Source organism: Aquila chrysaetos, chromosome Z, assembly GCF_900496995.4.
Source record: "Aquila chrysaetos chrysaetos chromosome Z, bAquChr1.4, whole genome shotgun sequence".
Classification (NCBI taxonomy): Eukaryota; Metazoa; Chordata; class Aves; order Accipitriformes; family Accipitridae; genus Aquila; species Aquila chrysaetos.
In genome coordinates, this window is record NC_044030.1 from 46,793,277 (window position 1) to 46,813,630 (window position 20,354).

General features: G+C 37.8%; 1 protein-coding gene across 13 annotated transcripts in view; it reads right to left on the reverse strand.

The window, feature by feature from the left end:
- TRPM3 (transient receptor potential cation channel subfamily M member 3) overlaps nucleotides 1–20,354 on the reverse strand; it is a 468,388-nt gene that overhangs the window by 114,087 nt on the left and 333,947 nt on the right. For all 13 annotated transcript variants that reach the window (XM_030003866.1, XM_030003862.1, XM_030003868.1 and 10 more), the window contains exon 6: nucleotides 13,520–13,691. In XM_030003866.1, coding sequence (XP_029859726.1) covers nucleotides 13,520–13,691 — 172 coding nt within the window. The remainder of the gene's footprint in view (nucleotides 1–13,519; nucleotides 13,692–20,354) is intronic.

Genomic DNA, 20,354 nt, shown 5'->3' on the forward strand with positions numbered 1-20,354 from the left:
AAGTGTTTGCAGCTGCACAGTGCACTCAAAGGCATGTATATAGACCATTTTGCACAGGTTCTTCAGCACAAATGCCCCATAGGTTTCCTGAAAGTGAAGCCTTTATATCCCTTCATGTGCAGAAGTAAAATTAATTTGCATGCAAAGCCAGATAATTTTAAACTTTTCCTGTCACATACAATTTACATAAAGAGGACCTCTGTTTCTTCCAGATTTTCCTGCCTTCCTAATCTGCTTTATGGAGAAAATTTTAGGGGTGGGTGTTGGTTTTTTTTTTTTTTTTCCATGTTGTTCCAGCTAATAGAAAACGCTCCTTTATTATAAGGAATGAATCACCAGTTTTTTCCAAAGATATTAAGAAAAAAATATCTCTGACCTTTTGTCTTTTAACTAAGTGCCTATTAATCTGGACCACAGCTTCCTTTGCACATACGACTTCAGGAACTTTGTGCTATCCGTACCTGTAGTGTTAGAAACTACCAGAGCTCCAGTGTTGTTTCACAAGCCCTGTGCTGGTCCCTCTCTCTTCCCTGACAGATTGCTGCTCTTGTAGCCAGCAAGTACTTGTGTTGCTCTGAGGTATGACCCAATCACACCCCTGGTTGCAGCCTAATCTATCATTTAAGGGCCCAGACTGTGGTGGATAGCTGGCTGAAGTGTTAGTTGACTGTAACGATAAATGTAAAGGCAAATGGCCAGCATGGTAAACCAAGTAAGAATAAGTTTTCTTTTAGCATACTGAACGTAATCATCCCTCCCCTTACAGACATGATATCCCTCATACACATTCAAACAGAACTATATGATATGATGATCAAAACAGGAAACTTTGTAAATATGAATTTTTAAAATGGCAAGAAAATTCATAAATACAAGTTTTTAGCACCTTGGTCTTGAAGTAAAACTTGGGTTCAGAGGTTTATTTAATCTTAACACAAAGGCACTCAACACATTTACTATAACTCTATTACCAACAGGTGTCTTCATACCCACTTTCATATGGTAAATTCTAACCAGTATATCTTGGTTTGGTTTTCTTTGATTGTTACAAATATTTTGGATATGAAACAATTGAAACAAAACTATGCTGCATTTGAATGAATGATGAATATTTACTAAATCAAAATGAAAAATGAATAAAAATGTCATGAAATTACAAATTTATACATGTAATTCTACTAACCAGGAATAGAAACACCAGAACTACCCTGCACATGTGGGCCTCTAATCCAAAAGCAAGTGCCCATGTATCAAATCCTTAACTGCATCAAACAGATGATGTGGTTACCAGGTAAAGGCTATTTATTCAACAGATGAGGTTACAGTTCAGGACTTTCTAATCCAAGGATTGTTTATCTGTGGCATTTAGTGGAAAATCCCATTTAACTGTCAATGGAAGACTGATAAAGTGTTGTGAAGCTCAACAAAAATGTTCATGTCCTTACAAGCTCTGACAGTTTTGAACTACATTTTGATCAAATCTGATCTTAGTTTTAACCTAAATAGGTGAGATGAACTATGATTTTTGAGCAGAAATCAACTAATAAGCATTAATCATTCATATTTGAAACAGGGCAAAATAGCATTTCTTTCTGAGTTTTTTGCAGAGTTTGAGGCTTATGGTGTCTTGAAACTCAAGTTGGAACTTGGGGATTCTGGGAACTTAAAGAAAACCAAAGAAAGTCCTTAGCTCAAGAAGTCTGTTTTAAAAGTCCAACTTCCAGGCCGTTGCTATATTTCATGAGGCTAACAGAGTATGCAGTAACATGTTGCATCAGCAAAGGCTGAAAGAAACACACCACATAAAACCTGTGGCTTTCAGAAGCATTTTGGTCCAAGTGTTTGCCTGGCACTTGGATATCCCAGTGAGAAGTACTTAGACAGAATGGATAAACAATTAAATATGCTCTGGAATTTTAATAAGTGAAAGTCCACCCACCATGAGCTTAAAAGTTTGAGGAAAGTAATTTTAAGTTTCTGAACTAATATTTGCCTTACAGTAATACAGAGTCAACAGATACTGATCTTTGGTTAATAGAGTGTGTCTAACCACAGGGTAAGTGCTACTTAAATAGATTTAAAATGGTATTGGATTTACAACAGTCTTTAAAAAGTTTGCCCACACAAATGTGTCTGCTTCACCTCTGGACATCTATGTAGTACTGCCTATGGTCCCAAGTCCCAACCAGCTCAGAAAGGCTAAGTCATAACAGAGAACATCTTGAAATAATCCAGATCCTTCCTATTAGGTTACACTGAAATAACATTACAGCTTGGTTTTTTTCAGGCTATTGTTTTCAGCCTTCAGGCCCTTTTAGAAACACTCCTGATGTGTATGAGACAATTTTGGCTAAAATATCAATATCAGTATCAAATAGATAAGATCACCTGCACACGCAATAGATTTGCTTCCCCCAGCTCTGCAAATCACAGCCACAGTATGCTTACCATCAGAACAATTCCATTATTAACTACTAAGTGAACATGACTGGAAAAAAGGGAATGTAGCTTGCCTTCACAGGATGATGGAGAGGGATGCTGGCTCTTATTACCCAGAGAGACAGGAACATCTCCCAGATGCCACCACTGGTTCAAACTTAATTCACATAGCTGCACTTCTTACAGTCAGCTCTCCCTTTTCCTCACCCCTTATCTCCAGCACCTTCCCCAGAGCAGAACCAGTTACTACTTATTCCAGATATAGCAAAGATGAGACAGATATTGTAATCCTTGAAAGGACTGTTCAGTAATATGACCAAATAAACTTACACATTAAAAAAAAAAAAAAAAAAAAAAAAAAAAGGAGCCCAAACTCATTCTATCCTCTTCTGAACAACTCTAACAGTTTTCTATTTTCATAAATTAAGTGGAACTTCCACTTGTTTGGAGGCTTATTACATGCCCTATGTCTAGAGAAATCAAAGTGACTTGGTAAGCCAATAAAACAAATTCTAAGAATATTTGCTGTCTTTCTCAAATTCACAGAACTAATGGATTATGTGTAAGAGAATGATACAGAGCCACTACTAATAAAGGAAAGCTTACAACCACTGGACTTGTTTTTGCTTTTCAATTTATTTTTTGACTTTTCTTCTGCCATAGGCTCATTGAATCTCATTTGCTATAATTCTTTTTTCTTCTTCATGCTTCCCAACCACATTTTAAAATTACTACTATAAATTTTATTTCGTTCAGCTTTATTGCTTCTTTTGTAGTTTGCATTCATTCTCTTTGTTCCCCTTGTTGTGGTCACTTCCATTCTGCATTCTCATCTTTCTAGTTTCCTTTTTGGTATCCCAATAACACTTTCACTTCCTCTCTGTCTCCTTGTGTCTAATCCATAAGCCTCTTTTATCTCCTCTATTTTTAATTCTCCTCTTTACTAAGAGTATGATTGCATTTCATTTGTCTCAGCCTCTTCTCCTTTCTCTTCTGCCTCATCTCAGTACTTTCATTCTCATTTTTATTTGTTCAGTGCTCCTTCCTTACCTGTCTAAATCTAGCTAGTGATGTATCTGCCATCCTAACAGATGTGGCATTGACAGACAATTCTGTGGACCTGACACATGGACCATATCTTCATTTAATATTGGACTGATCCTAAAAACTTCTCCAAAGGACATCAAGGATGGTAACAAGAAAAAAATGATGAAAAATTTGTGATACCTTCTTTTGCTTTTCATACCTGTCTTTGCAAAAGGACAAAGTTTAGAGAGTCCTCAGAACAGGCAAGACAGGGGAAGAGTCTATGTAAGACTAAAGCCTGGGATTTGTGAGCCTTACAAACCAGTAACAACCCACTTGGTTACTTTTTACAGGATGGCAATACATTGGTCAAGGCTGGCACTTCAAGTTCAAAGACATGCACACAAGAACCTTCATGGATTTCAGTCAAAACTTACCCTATCTGTCCTAGAAGTCAACTGTTTATTAGGCCAGTACTACAGGACCTAACTGGTTTCGCTCTTCTTGGAGCTCATCAGCTGTAGGTAACGGCCTAAAAGACTCAGAAGCAACTACAATTTCAGTAATTTTCATGTTCTGTCTAAATTTCCTTGGTACTTTCCCTGGTTCCCTTTGGATATGAGTGGTACCACATATTGTAGCCAGCAGTTTAGAAAGTTATCACAGTAACATAACCAACTTTTACACTGCCTCAAATTACATATTGAGGAGCTTTTCCTTGTCATATGTTGCATATTTGTCAACATATTGGACACTATATTATCTCAGAAAATCATACCTCCTTTCTCACCTGTTCTAGAAAACAACAACAGGTGAGATACAGAACAGCAGAAATTTTGCTAAAAAGGATTGACCCTAAAATGATCTCTGTTTCTTAGTTTTATGGCTTTGCTCTGATTTTTATAGTAAATTCAATAAACCTAAAATGTCCAAACATTATAGAGCTGAAATGACCTGTGTTTTTTTTCTTGTATATCAATCACATTAAAACACATATGTTTTCAATAAACTTATCTGTTGAAAGTCAAGTCCATGAGAGGAATTTATGGATCCGCTTGCATTCAATTGTGTATTTATCTGTGCTTCAAGAACAATTTTTAACCTGTATGTGCTTTCTCAGCCCTTTCTGAGATGATATTTTTGTCTCCAGTGTCTGATCCACCAATATCATGATGCTTTTGATGAAAAAGGCCCAAGTTTTGATCTCTTACAAAATCTGAAATGAGTCAAGCTTCAAACTGTTCTGAGTTTTACTTAGATTTCACAGGAGTCAAACCTGCAGCAGGCTTCCTCTCCTAGAAGGAAGTCTACATACATCTTCCCAGCTACGTAGTTATGAAAATGCATCTAGGGCTGCACAGAATATGAAGGAAAAATCTGAAACAAATGAGAATTCCAATGCATTTGATGATGGTGCAATGGTCAGAGAAGATGCCAGTGATGACAGTTGAACGTCCCTTTGCCTTCCCAGCCCCCTTCATATATTCTCAGGCATAGGATGACAAAGGGAAGTCCACGGGTCACATGAACAGATATTGTCGACATATTACCCTGTCCAAATTGCTTTCTCTACCCAATCAAATCACCCGACTTTATCTATCAATTCCTTACTCAAAGGTAACTTTTTCTCATAGGCCTACCAAAACTCAACTATATTCACCAACTCTATAAAGAAGAAAGATTAAATACAAGGACACAGGTACCAATGCCTGTGGTCTGTTTGTTTTCAAACAGCATACCATAGAGGTAGAGCAAACCTTCAGCACCAAACAGCATTTTAAAAATAAGAACAAGGGCAGATTGATAATGAATAGTAATATTCCATATGAAGCCCTATGTGGTCTAGGAGACAATTCTTCCAGTAACGTACTAATCAGAAGAAGAGTAAGAGTATCACAAGGTGGACCTACACAACCTAAGGATTTGGTGTGGTAATCTTTCTAAGATATACCAACATGCGTCAGTTTGTGGAACTGACTGAGCAGTGCAGAGTGGTTCTTCGGCAAAATACACAGAGGTTTGTTGGGTTTTTTTTCTCCTTTTTTGAGGGAAATAAAACCCAAAAGAATGAGATCTCTAGAGTTTCTAGGAAAGAGGACAAGGCGCCAGACCTCAATAAAACTGCAGTACAGAATATGTATTTATTTCTATTGTTTTCACATGGTGCGGAGAAGATGAAGCACAATGTAGATAACACTTAAGGTGTTAGTGTTGCAGCAGAGAGTGGGAGATGAAAAGTAGTGTTGAGGCTCACTATATACATCTGTTGTGGCAACTTTAACATAGATGGTCATTTAGCTTTAATATAAATGTACACCTTGTTCTTCAAAGCCTTGTGACACAGTCTGCCTGTTCCAGTAGGGTGGCCAGCTGCATGCAGGTGAATCCCTTCTGATCTGTAGCCCACATTTGGCTTTGAAGAAGAAATCATTTTGTCCATTTTCTGGATCTGTAAGCTTCAAAAAGGCTAAAAGAGTGTGTTTTTTAAAGAAGTTTATAAAAGATACAAAATAAACCAAACTACTCAAAACATTCAGATTTTTTGAAGGTGTCTACTTGCAATTAAACATGCATTGCCTGTATGTCATCTGGCTTAACATTCTGGTTTCAAGCATGTCTTTGGTTACATATCCTCATTTTTATCTTATTTTTGGGTCTTCTGGAAAAAGAATAGTTAAAAATCTCAAAAAGGGCTTTGTTTTTTTTGCATAACTATTCCTGAAGAAGAAGCTGGTAGCTAGTTTTATGAAGAATAAAGAGATTTCATAGTGAAAAATGTCTTCCCCCCATCAGCAAAGGCTGGACTCCTGCTGTCTAGGTGACATTATATATCCTTGTTATCTTCATTCCTCATGACAGTGAAGTCCTTTTGCCTCATCACTACTCTTTCCTTCTGAGGTTATGTCTCATCCTATAAAATGGCAGAAATCTAAGTAGTCCAAGCTGACAAGTAAATGAGCTTTTTTAAATCATTAGAGCAAACATCGGATGTTTTTACATTTTAATCCATCTGTTAACCCCAATTTGAATACCACTGCCTCGCTGGTTGGACTTCACCTATTTCCAAAGCAAATTTTGAGGATGTAAAATTTCTGTCAGATAGTTGCAGAGAACAGAAAATTCTGGCAGTATTCTGACCAAGACTTAAATCTTTTGGTAGGTGAAGCTTTCAATATAAGAAAGATGTCTGGATTTAAAAGAAAAATGCCATTAACACATGATGAATATGTTTTCAAGGCCATTTGTGAGATTTGCAGATATCACACAAAAGCTTATTCTGCCCTTCTAACTGCTACTGAAAGCACATTACTCCTTTCTAACACATGCCAAACACAAATTATATTACTGATATATATGTGCTGATGCATGCAAGACAAAGAAAATGATTGCATGTCTCCCAAAATAGCTATGCACACAGAAGAACATGCTGTAAGTGCATGCTATGCTACGCTATGCATCGCGTTATGTCGTGTGTGTCGCGTCCAGATTCTGATGCTGCTGACAGATAATTATACGTATTCTTCTGAAGAAAAACTTACAACATTGCTAATTAATTCACAACCTTTTAAATTCAAATTAAAAACTTTTATACAGGCTACATGCGATCATCTTATGTATGTAAATAATTTTTACCCTTGTCTTTCTCCACTGCTCCAGTAAGATCATTCATATGAAAGAACATAGGCATTTGTGATGGAAGTGCTTGGCAATGATGCTGTAAGCTCTTTAAGGATTTGAGAATATTTAAGTCAGTAGTAACAATTCAGTTAATAGCAACAACTATATGCCATGAACTGAAGGCCTTGATGCAAACAGGAGGAATGAACTGCATATTGTAAAAATGCAAACATGAGTGCTCAGCCAAAAGGGGGAAACTTTAGGTAGGATTTTTGAAGATTCTGTAAGTACTGGTAAAGGGTATTTTTATATAATATGAAGTAATTCTAGACCACACTTGTTAATGAGAAAGCATTGTTCCGGCTAATCACAAAATGGGTGAAACCCACAGCATGTCAATCTATTGAAGTGACTGCCTGAAACTGATTAACAGTCCTCAGATTAGACCTATCAGCTGAGTTACTACATTGGCAATTATTCTAATCTAACCGTCTGTGGAGCGGCAGGAATGAATATTTTACGACTTGTAACTTCCAACGCACGTTTTGTAGACAGATTTCTTTTGTGTTTCTGGTTGGAGGCAAGACTGTTGTATCTATTGTGTTACTCAGCAATGTTCTGCAGAAGTGGTAATGATGTACATCTTAGCAAATGACCAGGCCATTCCAGCACACTTCACAGAAATGCTTTGTTAGCATCTAGGAATGTCATAATTGGAGAATTTGCAATAGGTCATCTATAGTAATTAGATGCTTCATTTCTTTCCTTTCTCTGTTTATAGATTACGTAATCTGTTTGATGATAGATTAAGTTCTCTTTCTCTACCGGCCACTAATATTTTCCCAGGATGGGAAAAAAAAAGACTAGCTGCACTTTCATGTCTTGCGGGATCATAAAATTTCTAATTCAATGCCAATACCAGTTTTCTGGTGAAAATTGTTCTACCTCTTTTATTTTAAACAGTTTCTTATTAAACATTTCTTTGCATTATTGTGACTCATTGGAAAGAAGGTGTAAGTATACAATATTTGGGAAAAAGCAGCTGCAAAGGGGACAAAAAATCTACAATGTGAAGAAGACTTCCCAGGCATCAGGGGGAGGAGGAAATGTATTGTGTATGGGATTCTAGAAAAGAAAAGAAATTCTCAACATTTTAGAGGATATGTTGATCCCTATTCCTTCTGAATAAAATTGTGTGTAGAAATATAAGTCTTTAGAATGACTTTAATCAAGGAATACTGTAGATGAGAGGAGCTTGAGGGATGCACAAGAATTTTAGAAAAAGAATGATTAAATGCTAGGTCTACAATATCATGGCAGACTATCACTTGAAGTTGCATGCCTAATGACTTTTAGTTATCCTTATAAAGATAGTCAATTAGGCCACATTTTTTTTAAACAAAGTTATTTCAGGGCTCAAAGACAATAAGAAATTGTGTGATTTTTTTGAAAATGAAGTCCAAACATGAAAAATCCCACATAAATTGCAATTTTTCTGTGTTCATTCTTGGAAAAGGATTCCAACAAGGTAAATTACTTGACTGTTCAGAGTAAAACTTGTAGCTTTTGTTCTAATCAGGTAACTAGATCCTTATGTCATGGACCTGTTGATGTCAATCTGAATGTGATCCAACAGCATGCTCTCAGTGCACATAAGGCAAACCATGTCCTTGCACAAATAGCAGCTCCAGATCAGACACTGATGGTGGGAAAAGTTTCCAAACATTTTGCTGGAGCCCATAGAGATGGTTGAATATCCATTATTGGAGGTTTTCAGACCTGTCTAAACAAAAGCTATGGACAAGCTTAGCTAGCATTGACAATAGTCCACTTCGAGAGGAGACTCAGACTGGGAGCCTTCAGCAGTCTGTTCCAGCCCATATGAGACCTATCATTCTACAAATAGCTGTGAACCCTCTTGCGTTCAAGGCAGTGAGACAGAGTTTAGTATTATGAGCCCTTCCAGAAGCAGTGAATCAGAAATCAGTAAACTGGCAGCAGTGAATTATGTCAGCCTGACATGCTGTAGATCCCTGCATGACAAGAAACAGTATAAGTGCAGCATCATAGCTGGAAGCACAGCTGCAGTCCACTTACTGTATCTCTGAAAAATTGCACCTTTTGAGCTGGGACATTTTATTGCATTTAAAATCTCAGTACATTTGTCATGAAAACTTTCTGCTCATTAATGCAATATTTCTGGAATAGGATGAACTAAAATTGATTTAACTCCACATTTCAGTGTAAAAATTTTTACATGAGCTGTCAAATTATCCATGCAATGCTGTACAAATAAATCATACGGCAGAGATGGTCACAAAGATATTTTTCCTTCCTTCCAGAGCACATCTTAAGGTGATCTCCCTGCCTTTAAATTCCTGCAAAAGGTCTAGGACTCAAATGTTTGTGTGAATTGGAAACCAGAAACATTTCCAATCAGATCACTTTCAATATTTCCTTTTGATCTTGAAACAGCTTTAGAAAAGTTCACCTTACTGTCAATATTTCTTACCACAAAATGATACACTTTGTAACTTTACGAGTTTCAGACAACTTGTAGCTTACTGCAAGAGATGGTTGCTGGGCTGTGTTAAAATAGTCTTCATTTGTGAAAATAAGAAAGACCAGTCCTGAGCATTCAAGCATCAAATTGACCTCAAGCTAAATGCACAACTGAGTGACTCTGTCCTGAACCTGCAGCCTCAGACTGACCCACAAACACAGCTGTACCTCTGCTTGCCTGGAAAGCATTTTTTAATTCCTGAATATTTGCTGTGGACAAAATAAGACCTATGGAAGTGGTAAAAGCCAAAGAGGTAAAGTGGAAACAGCATATTCAATGAAATCTTTTCTCTAGTGTTCACAGGGGCTTAAGGCAAGCTTTTTATTATTATTATTTAATAAAACATTCATTCAGGAAATTAGATACTGTTGAATGACTGAGAGTGATGCTGTATTAGGAACAAAAACAGCCGAGTCTTTCAGAATTATCTGGTGTACTTAACAACCTGATTTAATCTTAAATTTTATAAAAGAGACTGCCACTGTCCTGATCTACTTGAAAGGAATACCATTTTCTGTGTCTTTAATAGGTGAGCGCAAGCTTGAAGTTTTCCTTTGTGAATCGTGTGTGATCCCAAACATCCAGGAGATCTATCACTGCACTGGAGAAAGATACAGTTTAAGCAAAGCAAAGTAAATAAGAAGAAATGACAAGCCAAGCATGTAAATGCCAGGTAGGCTTAAAAATAAGAATAAATCTGCTTTCAGCACTATTGTCCAGGGACAGGCTGTGAAATACGAAGTTACCAACTGTTTATTAGTTCCTAAATCTGTTCTGTTTTCTAGCCCTCTGCTCTTTTGTTTGGTGATTAACTCGAAATTGTACCTTTTCCTGACGCTACAGCAAACAAAAGTCTGGTGCTGTCTGTTTTTCCCCCCTCCACATGCTTACTACTGGAAAATGGTAAGTAAGGACACATATGCATGGCTGCACACACGCCTGTTTGGATGAAGATCCCTTTGCAGCAGTGTCCCTGCATGTACAGGGCCAAGGAACTCCAGTGTTATGCTAGGAATGAGGGTAAGGAAAGGCATCGGAAAGTGGCCATCTGTTTGGCTGACCCAACAAGGCAGGTGGTCCTTCTCTCATCCATATGGTCACCTTTCTATTAACTAGAGGCTGGGTAGGACTCAGTCACCTTCTTTTAAACAAAGGAAAACAAAATGTGGCAGTAACATTTGGGATGTCACTGGACCAAGATGTACAAATCTTACCAGCAACATCCTCCTTAACAGTTCTCTCACATTTCAGTTTTGAAGAAATGTTGTGAGACCCAAGTGCTTTTGTGTTTATAAGAGAGAGAGAGATTCGTGAGGGAGAGGTTAAATGATAGAGGTACTCTGTCACAGAGAAAAGGGAAAAGGAAGATACGTGCTCCTGGGCGGCAGGGCAGGGGCTGCAGAGAGAAACCAAAGAAGAGAAATCCTTCATTTTTTGTAGGTGTTTGAAGAGGTCAGGCAAGCATGTGACTTGAACTACCACAGTTTGGAGGTTCATCCATCAATCACTTTTCAACAGATAAACCTCTTGCCCAAACCTGAATTAAGTTAAATCTCTCTAAAGAGATTAAGTTTTTAACACAAAGACTTCCCCAACACAATGTTGTGCTGTAAACTGCAAAAGCTCACATTTTTCTTATAAAAGTCCTCAAAATAATTATTATTTATGGCACAGTTTTCTACAATTTGCTTACATCATATGTCATTTTCAAATGTGGATTTTTGTTGCTGGTCAACTGTTGTGGTTTAACACCAGGCAGCAACTAAGCACCACGCAGCCGCTCACTCACTTCCCCTGCCCCCCCCCCTCAGTGGGATGGGGGAGAGAATCAGGGGAGAGAATCAGGAAAAGAAGTAAAACTCATGGGTTAAGATAAGAACGGTTTAATAGAACAGAAAAGAAGAAACTAATAATGATAATGATAACATTAATAAAATGACAATAGTAATAATAAAAGGATTGGAATATACAAGTGATGCACAATGCAATTGCTCACCACCCGCTGATCGATGGCCAGTTAGTCTCCAAGCGGCGATCCCCCGACCCCCACTCCCCTCAGTTTATATACTAGATGTAACATCACATGGTACGGAATACCCCTTTGGCCAGTTTGGGTGAGCTGTCCTGGCTGTGTCCCCTCCCAGCTTTTTGTGCCCCTCCAGCCTTCTCGCTGGCTGGGCATGAGAAGCTGAAAAATCCTTGACTTTAGACTAAACACTACTTAGCAACAACTGAAAACATCAGTGTGTTATCAACATTCTTCTCATACCAAACTCAAAAACATAGCACTATACCAGCTATTAGGAAGACAACTAACTATCCCAGCTGAAACCAGCACATCAACCTAGGATTATATCGTACTATCTCCATCTGCTAAGGAAACACATAGGCATGCACACACTGCTTAGGATGCACACACATTTGTGCATACCTACACACTGGTCTCTGAGAAAAAGCAATATATACTCTGATATCGTAAAAACAATAAGCCTGTAGTACATGTAGTTCAAACATTGGTGTTGAAAAGTGTAAGTAGCACACCGCTTTAATTTCAGCTCATCATACACATCATACAGAAAGCTTTATCAAGCACGACCAACATGCTAGTTTATGTTCACCCTATCGGGCCTGCCTGTAATTCATTATCATCTGATGTCTGAGAGCTTAAATGTGTTTCCTAGTCTCATTCCAGTTTCAAGTGTCTATATCACAAAAACTGTCACTGTTCCTGGCCTCAAAATTGCATGTTTATAGACAGTTGTCAGCAGAAAGGCTGGGCATATGAGCACTTTTGAAAAATGAGTTCAGTTTTTATTCCTAAAGGTAGCTTATGCAGGTACAACACTGAGGTTTGTTTGTGAGACTAAAAGAATTCCTGCCTGGCTAATGTCCAAAGGAAGATTTCTTCCCTATATATGGGCTAGGTTCAATTTCTAGAGCTGATCCTTTTTTCTTTTGATAGCACCAAGTTTCTAAAAAATAAATGATTGTAAACAGAAGAAAAAAAAATCCAAAATATCTAGAAAGAAATTAACAGCCCATCTAAATTAAGCATCTGTACACTACAGAAACAGTAATACTGAGATATCATCTTTTATTTTATCCAGGCTTACTTAGGTGACTATTTGCTTTTCATTTTACATAGGAAAGTGGTACATGATTATAAAAGAAAAAAAAATTATAACTGTGAGAGAAAAACTGGGGCTTCAGTCTGATCATGATGTGGAATGTATCATCATGATTGTAAAAGATGAGGTGAAAGGACCATCTAACCTCATATTCTGCCTCTGTCTGTGGCTAATGACAGCTGCCTAGAAAAAACTAATAAACATAGTGCAAATATGTAGTAACACTTCTATGGGATACTCTCTCTGCCTCTAAATATCAATGGCTCTGGGACTGTTTGAGTTGTTCAGTCATCTTTCCTGCAACCATGCAGGATTTTATATACCTCTATACACCTCAGTCATCTCTCTTCCAACCTGCAAAGTCTTTATCATAAAAAGCTCTCCCTTACTTTTTGTCACCCTTTCCTCTACCTTTACTAATTCCACTGTATTCTTTACAAAACAAAGGGGACCAGAACTGTATACAGTTTTAAGGAGATGGGGGTACCAAAGACTTGAACCTGTAGAGCCTTGACAAATATTGTTTGAACCTTATCAGAAACAAATTCAGCTATTTGTCCCGTACCCTTACCCAAAATCAAATTTTATTATCTTTGTTCACCATTATTTGCTTTTATTAGCTAATGCTCACCATTTTAGACAGTAGAACTACTCCCCAAAATATACAGATCTTATTGCCTGTTTAAACTCATAGTGTCTTTGATATATTGCAATTATAAGAAAAACCAAGCAAAATGTTACTCACTTGTATTTATCTTCTGAAGTGAAATGTGCTTTTCCAGCTGTCTACGAAGTTTCACCTCTGCTCCATATTTACCAGTAGTGCCATTGTCAGCCAAAATAAAATGAGAATGCATACTGTTGAGCACTGTCAACTTACTCATGGGATTGGACATCGTCTGGTATGGTCGGACCACCTGCATTTTAGAGACAGAGGAAAAAAAAGTACTAAACAGAAAAGACCCTTTGAATCAGTTATAAGATACCAGCTGACAAGATGATACAAAAGAAAAAAAATCAAAACTGTTTGAAGTATTGCACTCAAGCACTGCTGTGTTCTATGTGTAAATTAGAAAATAATCTTAGCATTTAAACCACCTCTTGTGGCCACCTTTTGTAAACACCGACCTTTTAGACTCAGACACTGCTTAAAGGGTTTTCCATGGTAATCTGTTTCAGTAGCACCAATGGCCACTGTTTCAGTGTTAAGTCCATCTAACGGTCAGTCCTCCAAAGGTCTGTGTGACTACACACACACACACACACACACACACGATATTACACCACATTTACAGTTTCCTTGGAAAAAACTGTTGGCCCATTCTTAGCATAGTACAAAGGTAGTTGCTTGTGTTCACAACAGCTTTAGAAAGTTTCCATTCAATGGGGAGTTTGCTACACTTCAGTTGATTTGTTTTTGTCAGGAGAAACTCTTCTGCAGAGTAAATTGTTGCAGAGTTATCCCACTCATAGCCTCCAGACAGACCAAATAATAGCACTGGGCCACATTTGGCTGTCAGCTACTTCGGTGGGTCTCCAGTGACATATCTAAGACTGCACTGATGTGGCAAAATAATTTGTTCTGTGTCAAGGGATCCTGGCTGATCATTCGAAGACAATTCCTAGAAATATTGTTCACTGTATTGTTTACATATGTCTTGTCTTTTTGGAAAGACAAAACTCCTGAAAATTTGTAAAATGAAGTCCTAGCTGAAGAAATGCTGAAGTGACTTCTTACAAAACTCAGTTGGGCTATAGTTCATCTGTAAGGAATTTTCTTCACAACTCTGGCACTGTTCATTTTGGAAATCTAACAAGATCTTCTGCTTTTTAATGCACAAAAGTGTACACTCAAGTTTTGGCAAAAATACTTGCAGACAGAAATATATTAACTTATTAATTTCTTCCAGGGCTTCTCTCCCCTTTTTTTTATTCTAAAGAGCTCTGTAACCGAGATGTAATTCTTTATAAATAATATGTGTTAGTAATACTTTGGACAGAGATATCTCTCTCTATTATTTTCACTTGTGAATGCTTGCAGCACTTTGCTGAACCCTTGGATGGCAAGGGGAAACCTACAGACTTCTTTTGCTATTATAAACTGTCACACAGAGGGTACTCTGTAAGCTGTTCATCCTGCAAAAGGGAGGAACTAGGTCTGAGAAGACCAAGAGGGCAGCTGGCCAGCAGCAAGGCAGTGCACTCCACTGTGAGAACAGGTGATAGCTTTGGCTCAAGTTTCTCTTGTACTGTTTCTTTTGGTGCCCCATTCATAAAACATTTATTCTACCGGCACATACATCTTAACAAATAGCAATATACTGCTGGAACATGTTCATTAAGTAGCTTCTACAGACACAGAAGCCATGCGTCCCATGCCACAGTCAGAAAGAAAAAGAAGGTTCTTCCTCACATGCCTAAGAATCAAATAAAATCAAACTAAAACAGTTACAGGTATTTTAAACTGGTACCTGCCCCACCTCTTAATACATAGCAGGCACAGGCCAGCCAGATCTGATAGAAGAGTAATGACTTGAGTTGCCCTTTCATTGTATGACTACGAGCTGCTGCGCATGCAATTCTACTGACAGCTTGTGCTTTGTCCCCGAGAGCCACAGCTCAAAACTGTGTAATGGTGACAGCTTGATCTGCAGTTCTAATAAGCTGCAGCACCAAAGCCTCCACACATTGACTTAGTAATGCTGCTGCAGGGCAGATTAGAAGGCTACCCTTTCATTCTGTGTCTGCTGTTTAGCTACAAGGTGAATCTTATGTTTAATAAATTTTATAGATGTGAAAATGAGAATACAATTATTTTCAATTGAGCTGTTCACAGCATGCACAGTTCAACAGCTGAAATACTTTTTAAAAATAATAAATTGCACAAACCACACAGTCAGACTCTTTTCCTGATTAAAGGATAAGCAAAATCTTCAGGAAGGCAGGAAAATCCTAGGCTTTGAGGCTATTTCCTTGAGGTGAATTTATTTTACACAACGCTCAGCAGATTTTCAATTTCTCACTCTTACACTTCCCATTCCTCTGTTCTTTTCAATCCCTTACATTTTACAGGCAAGTTAAAAGGTTGGGGAAACTTTGACTGCAATGTTTTCTCATCCTCCTTCTGCATTGAGAAGAGGGAATAATGTCGCCTCGCATCTTCCTCTGCAGAGTTGAAAGGAAGCACTTATGCTCAAGACAACCCCTCTAAATATAGGTTGATGAATGTGACAGCAGCCATGCTGTGAAGCAGTACTAAGGCTGCACGGGCTGAGGGCATTCTGTCAATAGGCGAGGTGTTGGGCTAACCAGAGCAGTTAGTTGCCTTTGCATCCTGAGGTGGCAGCAAGCTTGAATTAAAAGCACTGTTACACTCTGTTTACACTCCCTGTGGGCACAGGACACTCAGCATAGGGACAGCACTAGAAAAATCGCTCAGGGTAACTCACCATGGACAATGAGCATGCATGTGCCATGTGATCCAACGCATGGACCTGAGCAGTCTAGGTGAAGGCTAGGTGAAAGGTGAAAGAACTTACAATAAACCTAGTGTGTTCAGAGTAGCGCAGGAGAAAGAGAGAGATGCGTGCTTTGCTTCTCAAAAAGCAGTAGCTGTTGTTCAAATTAAGCCTTCTCTGCAGCCTCACTGTTCTGGGGTACACCAGGGAATAGAGTAGTTGCTGGTTTAATTTAAAGGATCCTGGAAGCATCATGGTCCAAATTCTCCATATATGCTACAAATATGCCAGTCCCCAGCTTTGCCCCAGGCATGCTTCCCACCTTGTAGGTAGCAATAAGAGAGCTGAATCTCTTTTCCTTATGCCTTTCCTTAGAGTAATAATTATTTCCTGATGCAGCCTGCAAGGCAGGTCTGATACTTTGACATTGGATAAAAGTTACAGTGAAACAAACTTGTGAACTAACTATTTATGGTTATTTGTAATCTCCCCCCCCCCAGCAATTCAATTTATTCTCAAAGAATAACATACTTCTGGAAGGACAACTGCAAAGTATCTACTAAACCCAAGTCAAAATTGGTAACAACAAATCCAACGACAATAAAGTAATATACACTTACTAATTAGTTGCCTGAGATTTGTAACTTTTATCTTTTTTCTGAAACCTGCAGAAAATAATTAAATCAAAACATAATCTTTCTGACGCTGTCAAAACAAAGAAGTATGAGAGACAGAAGGAAGTAGTCTCATGCTATAAGCTAACATTTTTCAGATTACTATGAAAGAATGAAAAGGAAACATGTAGCCCGTCTTGACAGTCTGATGGACCTGTTGTCTGGTATACACACACAGAGCAGGTAATATGAATGCTGGTCTTTCTGACAATACTCACCAGAACATGTTTTAAAGACCGTGGTTTAAAGTGCTGAGTTCTGGCCACATACCTATCAAGCTTGACTGCTATATGATTTTTTTTCCATATACATGAATGGTAAGGAGACACTAATTCTAAGGCAATGCTAATTCTTGAATGCACACTTTCTCTGGTTTGGATAATCTTTGGCAATCTCAGGGAGGTAGGTGGTATTCTGAAAATGAAGGGGACTCTGTACTGACAGAGCGAAGTCCTTTATAACAAAGCATTTACTGATGGGATCAGGGAGAAGAGAGTGGGCAGGACTTGGTGTGTTGATGAAAATAAGCCTTTCTCAGTTAGTTCAGCTGTAATATATAGCAAACAATTCCAGTTCTTTAAGCTTTAAGCTTTCCTCATTGGTTATGTTTTCTGCACCTCCTGTTTGCTCTTCCTTGACTTGTCTTACAACTAGACATTGCCCTCATGTGTGTCCAGTGCCATAAAAATGAATGATTCCCAAGGTCGTATATCAGTCCTGGTACTAAATTTCAGAATAATACTCATCCTTCTGAAATAGCATTGAGTTACGATGTAATTGAATTGTTAAATATTAATGACTACCTGGTGACCCATTAAAACATGGAAGGTCCCCAACTTTCCTGAAGAAGTTGTCTTGTCTGTTATCGTCCAGGGATTTTGAGAAGTTCATGCTAGCACCTGCTCCACGACAGGCTGACTTCTAACCTCTCTGTTGTGACCCTGCCCTCCAAAGTGCATACAACCTTCCAGCTTTTAAATTTCCTCCCTATTCCACCATCCAAATCAATACTGAAAAAAGCTGAAGATATAACTGAGCAGGTAGAGCAAGACTGAAGATTTCTGCTGTGAGTACCGTTTGAGCATCCCAGAGAAAACTTTGTTGATGACATGTTGTTACCTTCAGTTATAGTTATAAAATTCAGCAACTGCACTAATATAAAAATTGGTTACTCTGAAACTGCAGTCTTTAACAGATCAGAAGCATTATCTAGAAACAGACTGAGAAAGCCAGGCATTATTTTTTAACAAAAGAAGTATCTAAGGATGTTTGTATTCAACTTATGTTTAGTACCATATAAATTTAGCTTTTATATAAAATGGGAAAATATTTGCTCCTTATTTTTATGATTTCAGCTGCATAGGAGAGTAGGTTTCAACTAGCAGTATATTCATTGCTTCAGTTTTATAAAATTTATTTTTTCTGAATATTCTGAGCAGTACAAAAGAACAGGTATCTGTTATTAGTGAAGTCCATAAAGAACATCTACAACTGCAATGATTGTGCTTTCAACATTTGAGTTCTAGGAAGTAAAAAATGTAATTTATTCTGGAACACAGAGTACATGAAAGGGGTATATATATATATATATAAACAAAAAAAAATATATAACATATATGATATATAAAAATATTATATTATATATTATAGTATATATAATGTTATCTACATTTGTATAATAAATATATTTTTATTATATAGATATAAATTTGCTGTGAGAAAGTAGTTTTCTTTCTGATAATATTTTTTGCTTTTATGTAGCACTTTTATCTGTTTATGCACAAGTCTACAAAGTTGGCTTATGTTTTGGGTTGTGCATTCTGCTGCATTAAATGATAAAAGCCGACCACCATTGCTTCTTTTTTACTGACTAAAGCCTTGTTAAAAAGAATGAGTATTTTACTTTTTCGAAAATTTCTGCTGAGCTTCAATTTTGCCATACTCTAGTTGTTGAGCGTAACTGAAAGATCAAAGAAGTAACGCAGGGAGAGAAACAGACTATAATCCATGGCTGTAACAGTACTCTAAGGGAGACAAATAACACCCAAGAAATTTGGAGAGAATTTAGGAATTTCTCCTTAAGTCAACCTGCTGGATCCACATATGGAAGGATTTTTTATAGCAGGCATGGAAGAGTGGGTGTCATGGGTTTTGTAGTGATTCAGCACAGCAGCACAGAAGCTCTATTTTAGTTTCAATCAGTTCAGTAAAAAAGTGTTTTGTTTTTTTTTTTCCCCTTATAACTTTCATTAGTAAAAAGAATTCTATTTAGGTTATTTGGTTATATACTACAGCATCTTGACTGATCAATGACGTATCACAGTATGCTGGAAATGTCCTTTTCACTGGGTCACCCAGTAAAAGCATATTTTGATTTAAGTCTCAAATACTAGCTTCTTTGGACTAAAAATGAAACTTATTTGAATGATTTCATTGAGCAAAAGGCAAGTACTAAAATCAGTATTCTCTTTGTAATCCAGGCACTATTCCTACTGAGGTGACTAAGAATTACACTCAATTGAGGACTGAACAGTCTCCAAATGGAAAGACGTGCATGCTCCAAAGACTCAGAAAGTGCACTCTTAAAAAGAAGAATGGCTCTGTATGTAGGAGAAACTTGTTTATAATCCAAGTTTTTTACAAGACTGAGTAAGCCACCTTACTTTCTCAGTCTTCTGTCAGAAAATTGGACATAAGGCAACTAACTACCCTTCCCTTGTACACTTTGTTTTTAAATTAGAATCTAAGTGTGTTAAGAGAGGCACTATTTTCTGCTATATTGCTTTTACAGTACTGCAGTGAGACAAGTCTCTTAGGGATCTTTAACCATCACAGTATAACCAATAGCAAACAACAGCAATAATTTTCTTAACTTGGCCAGTTCTCTTTATGTCTCTGAGGAAAGCCCTTTGGATTCCCAAGAGCTGAGTGATTTGGATGGACTGGTAAATGTAATAAGACACCTCGGCTATGACTTCAAGATCCATACAGGCCAGGCAAGGGCTGGAGCATTGGAAGATGCACAGCTCTGCTGAGCACGCCTGACTTGCCACAAGGCACAGGGAGGCAACATGCACTGGGGCATGTGCAATAACTCCCCTCTTCTCCTCCCCCTCCCCAAATGCCATGACTAAGACAATTTTCTGTATCCATTTGGTGCTGGAAGGGTATGTTTTGACAAATCCTTGGTTCTGATCATAATTTAACTAGACATAGTGCATATAGGCATAAAGCCACATTGATGCTGGAGTTCAACAGGCCTTTTACTATTGGTTGACTTCCCCCCCCGCCACATAATCCTTTGTGGCCTTTGTTTCTTGCTTAATGATGATGCATTTTACATGCTTATGGTACTATTTATATTTCCCCTTCTTGGTTCATTTCACAGCATTCACCTCTAATGAGCCAGTCAATACAAAGCTTTGATTTTCAAAAAGCTTCCTCACCA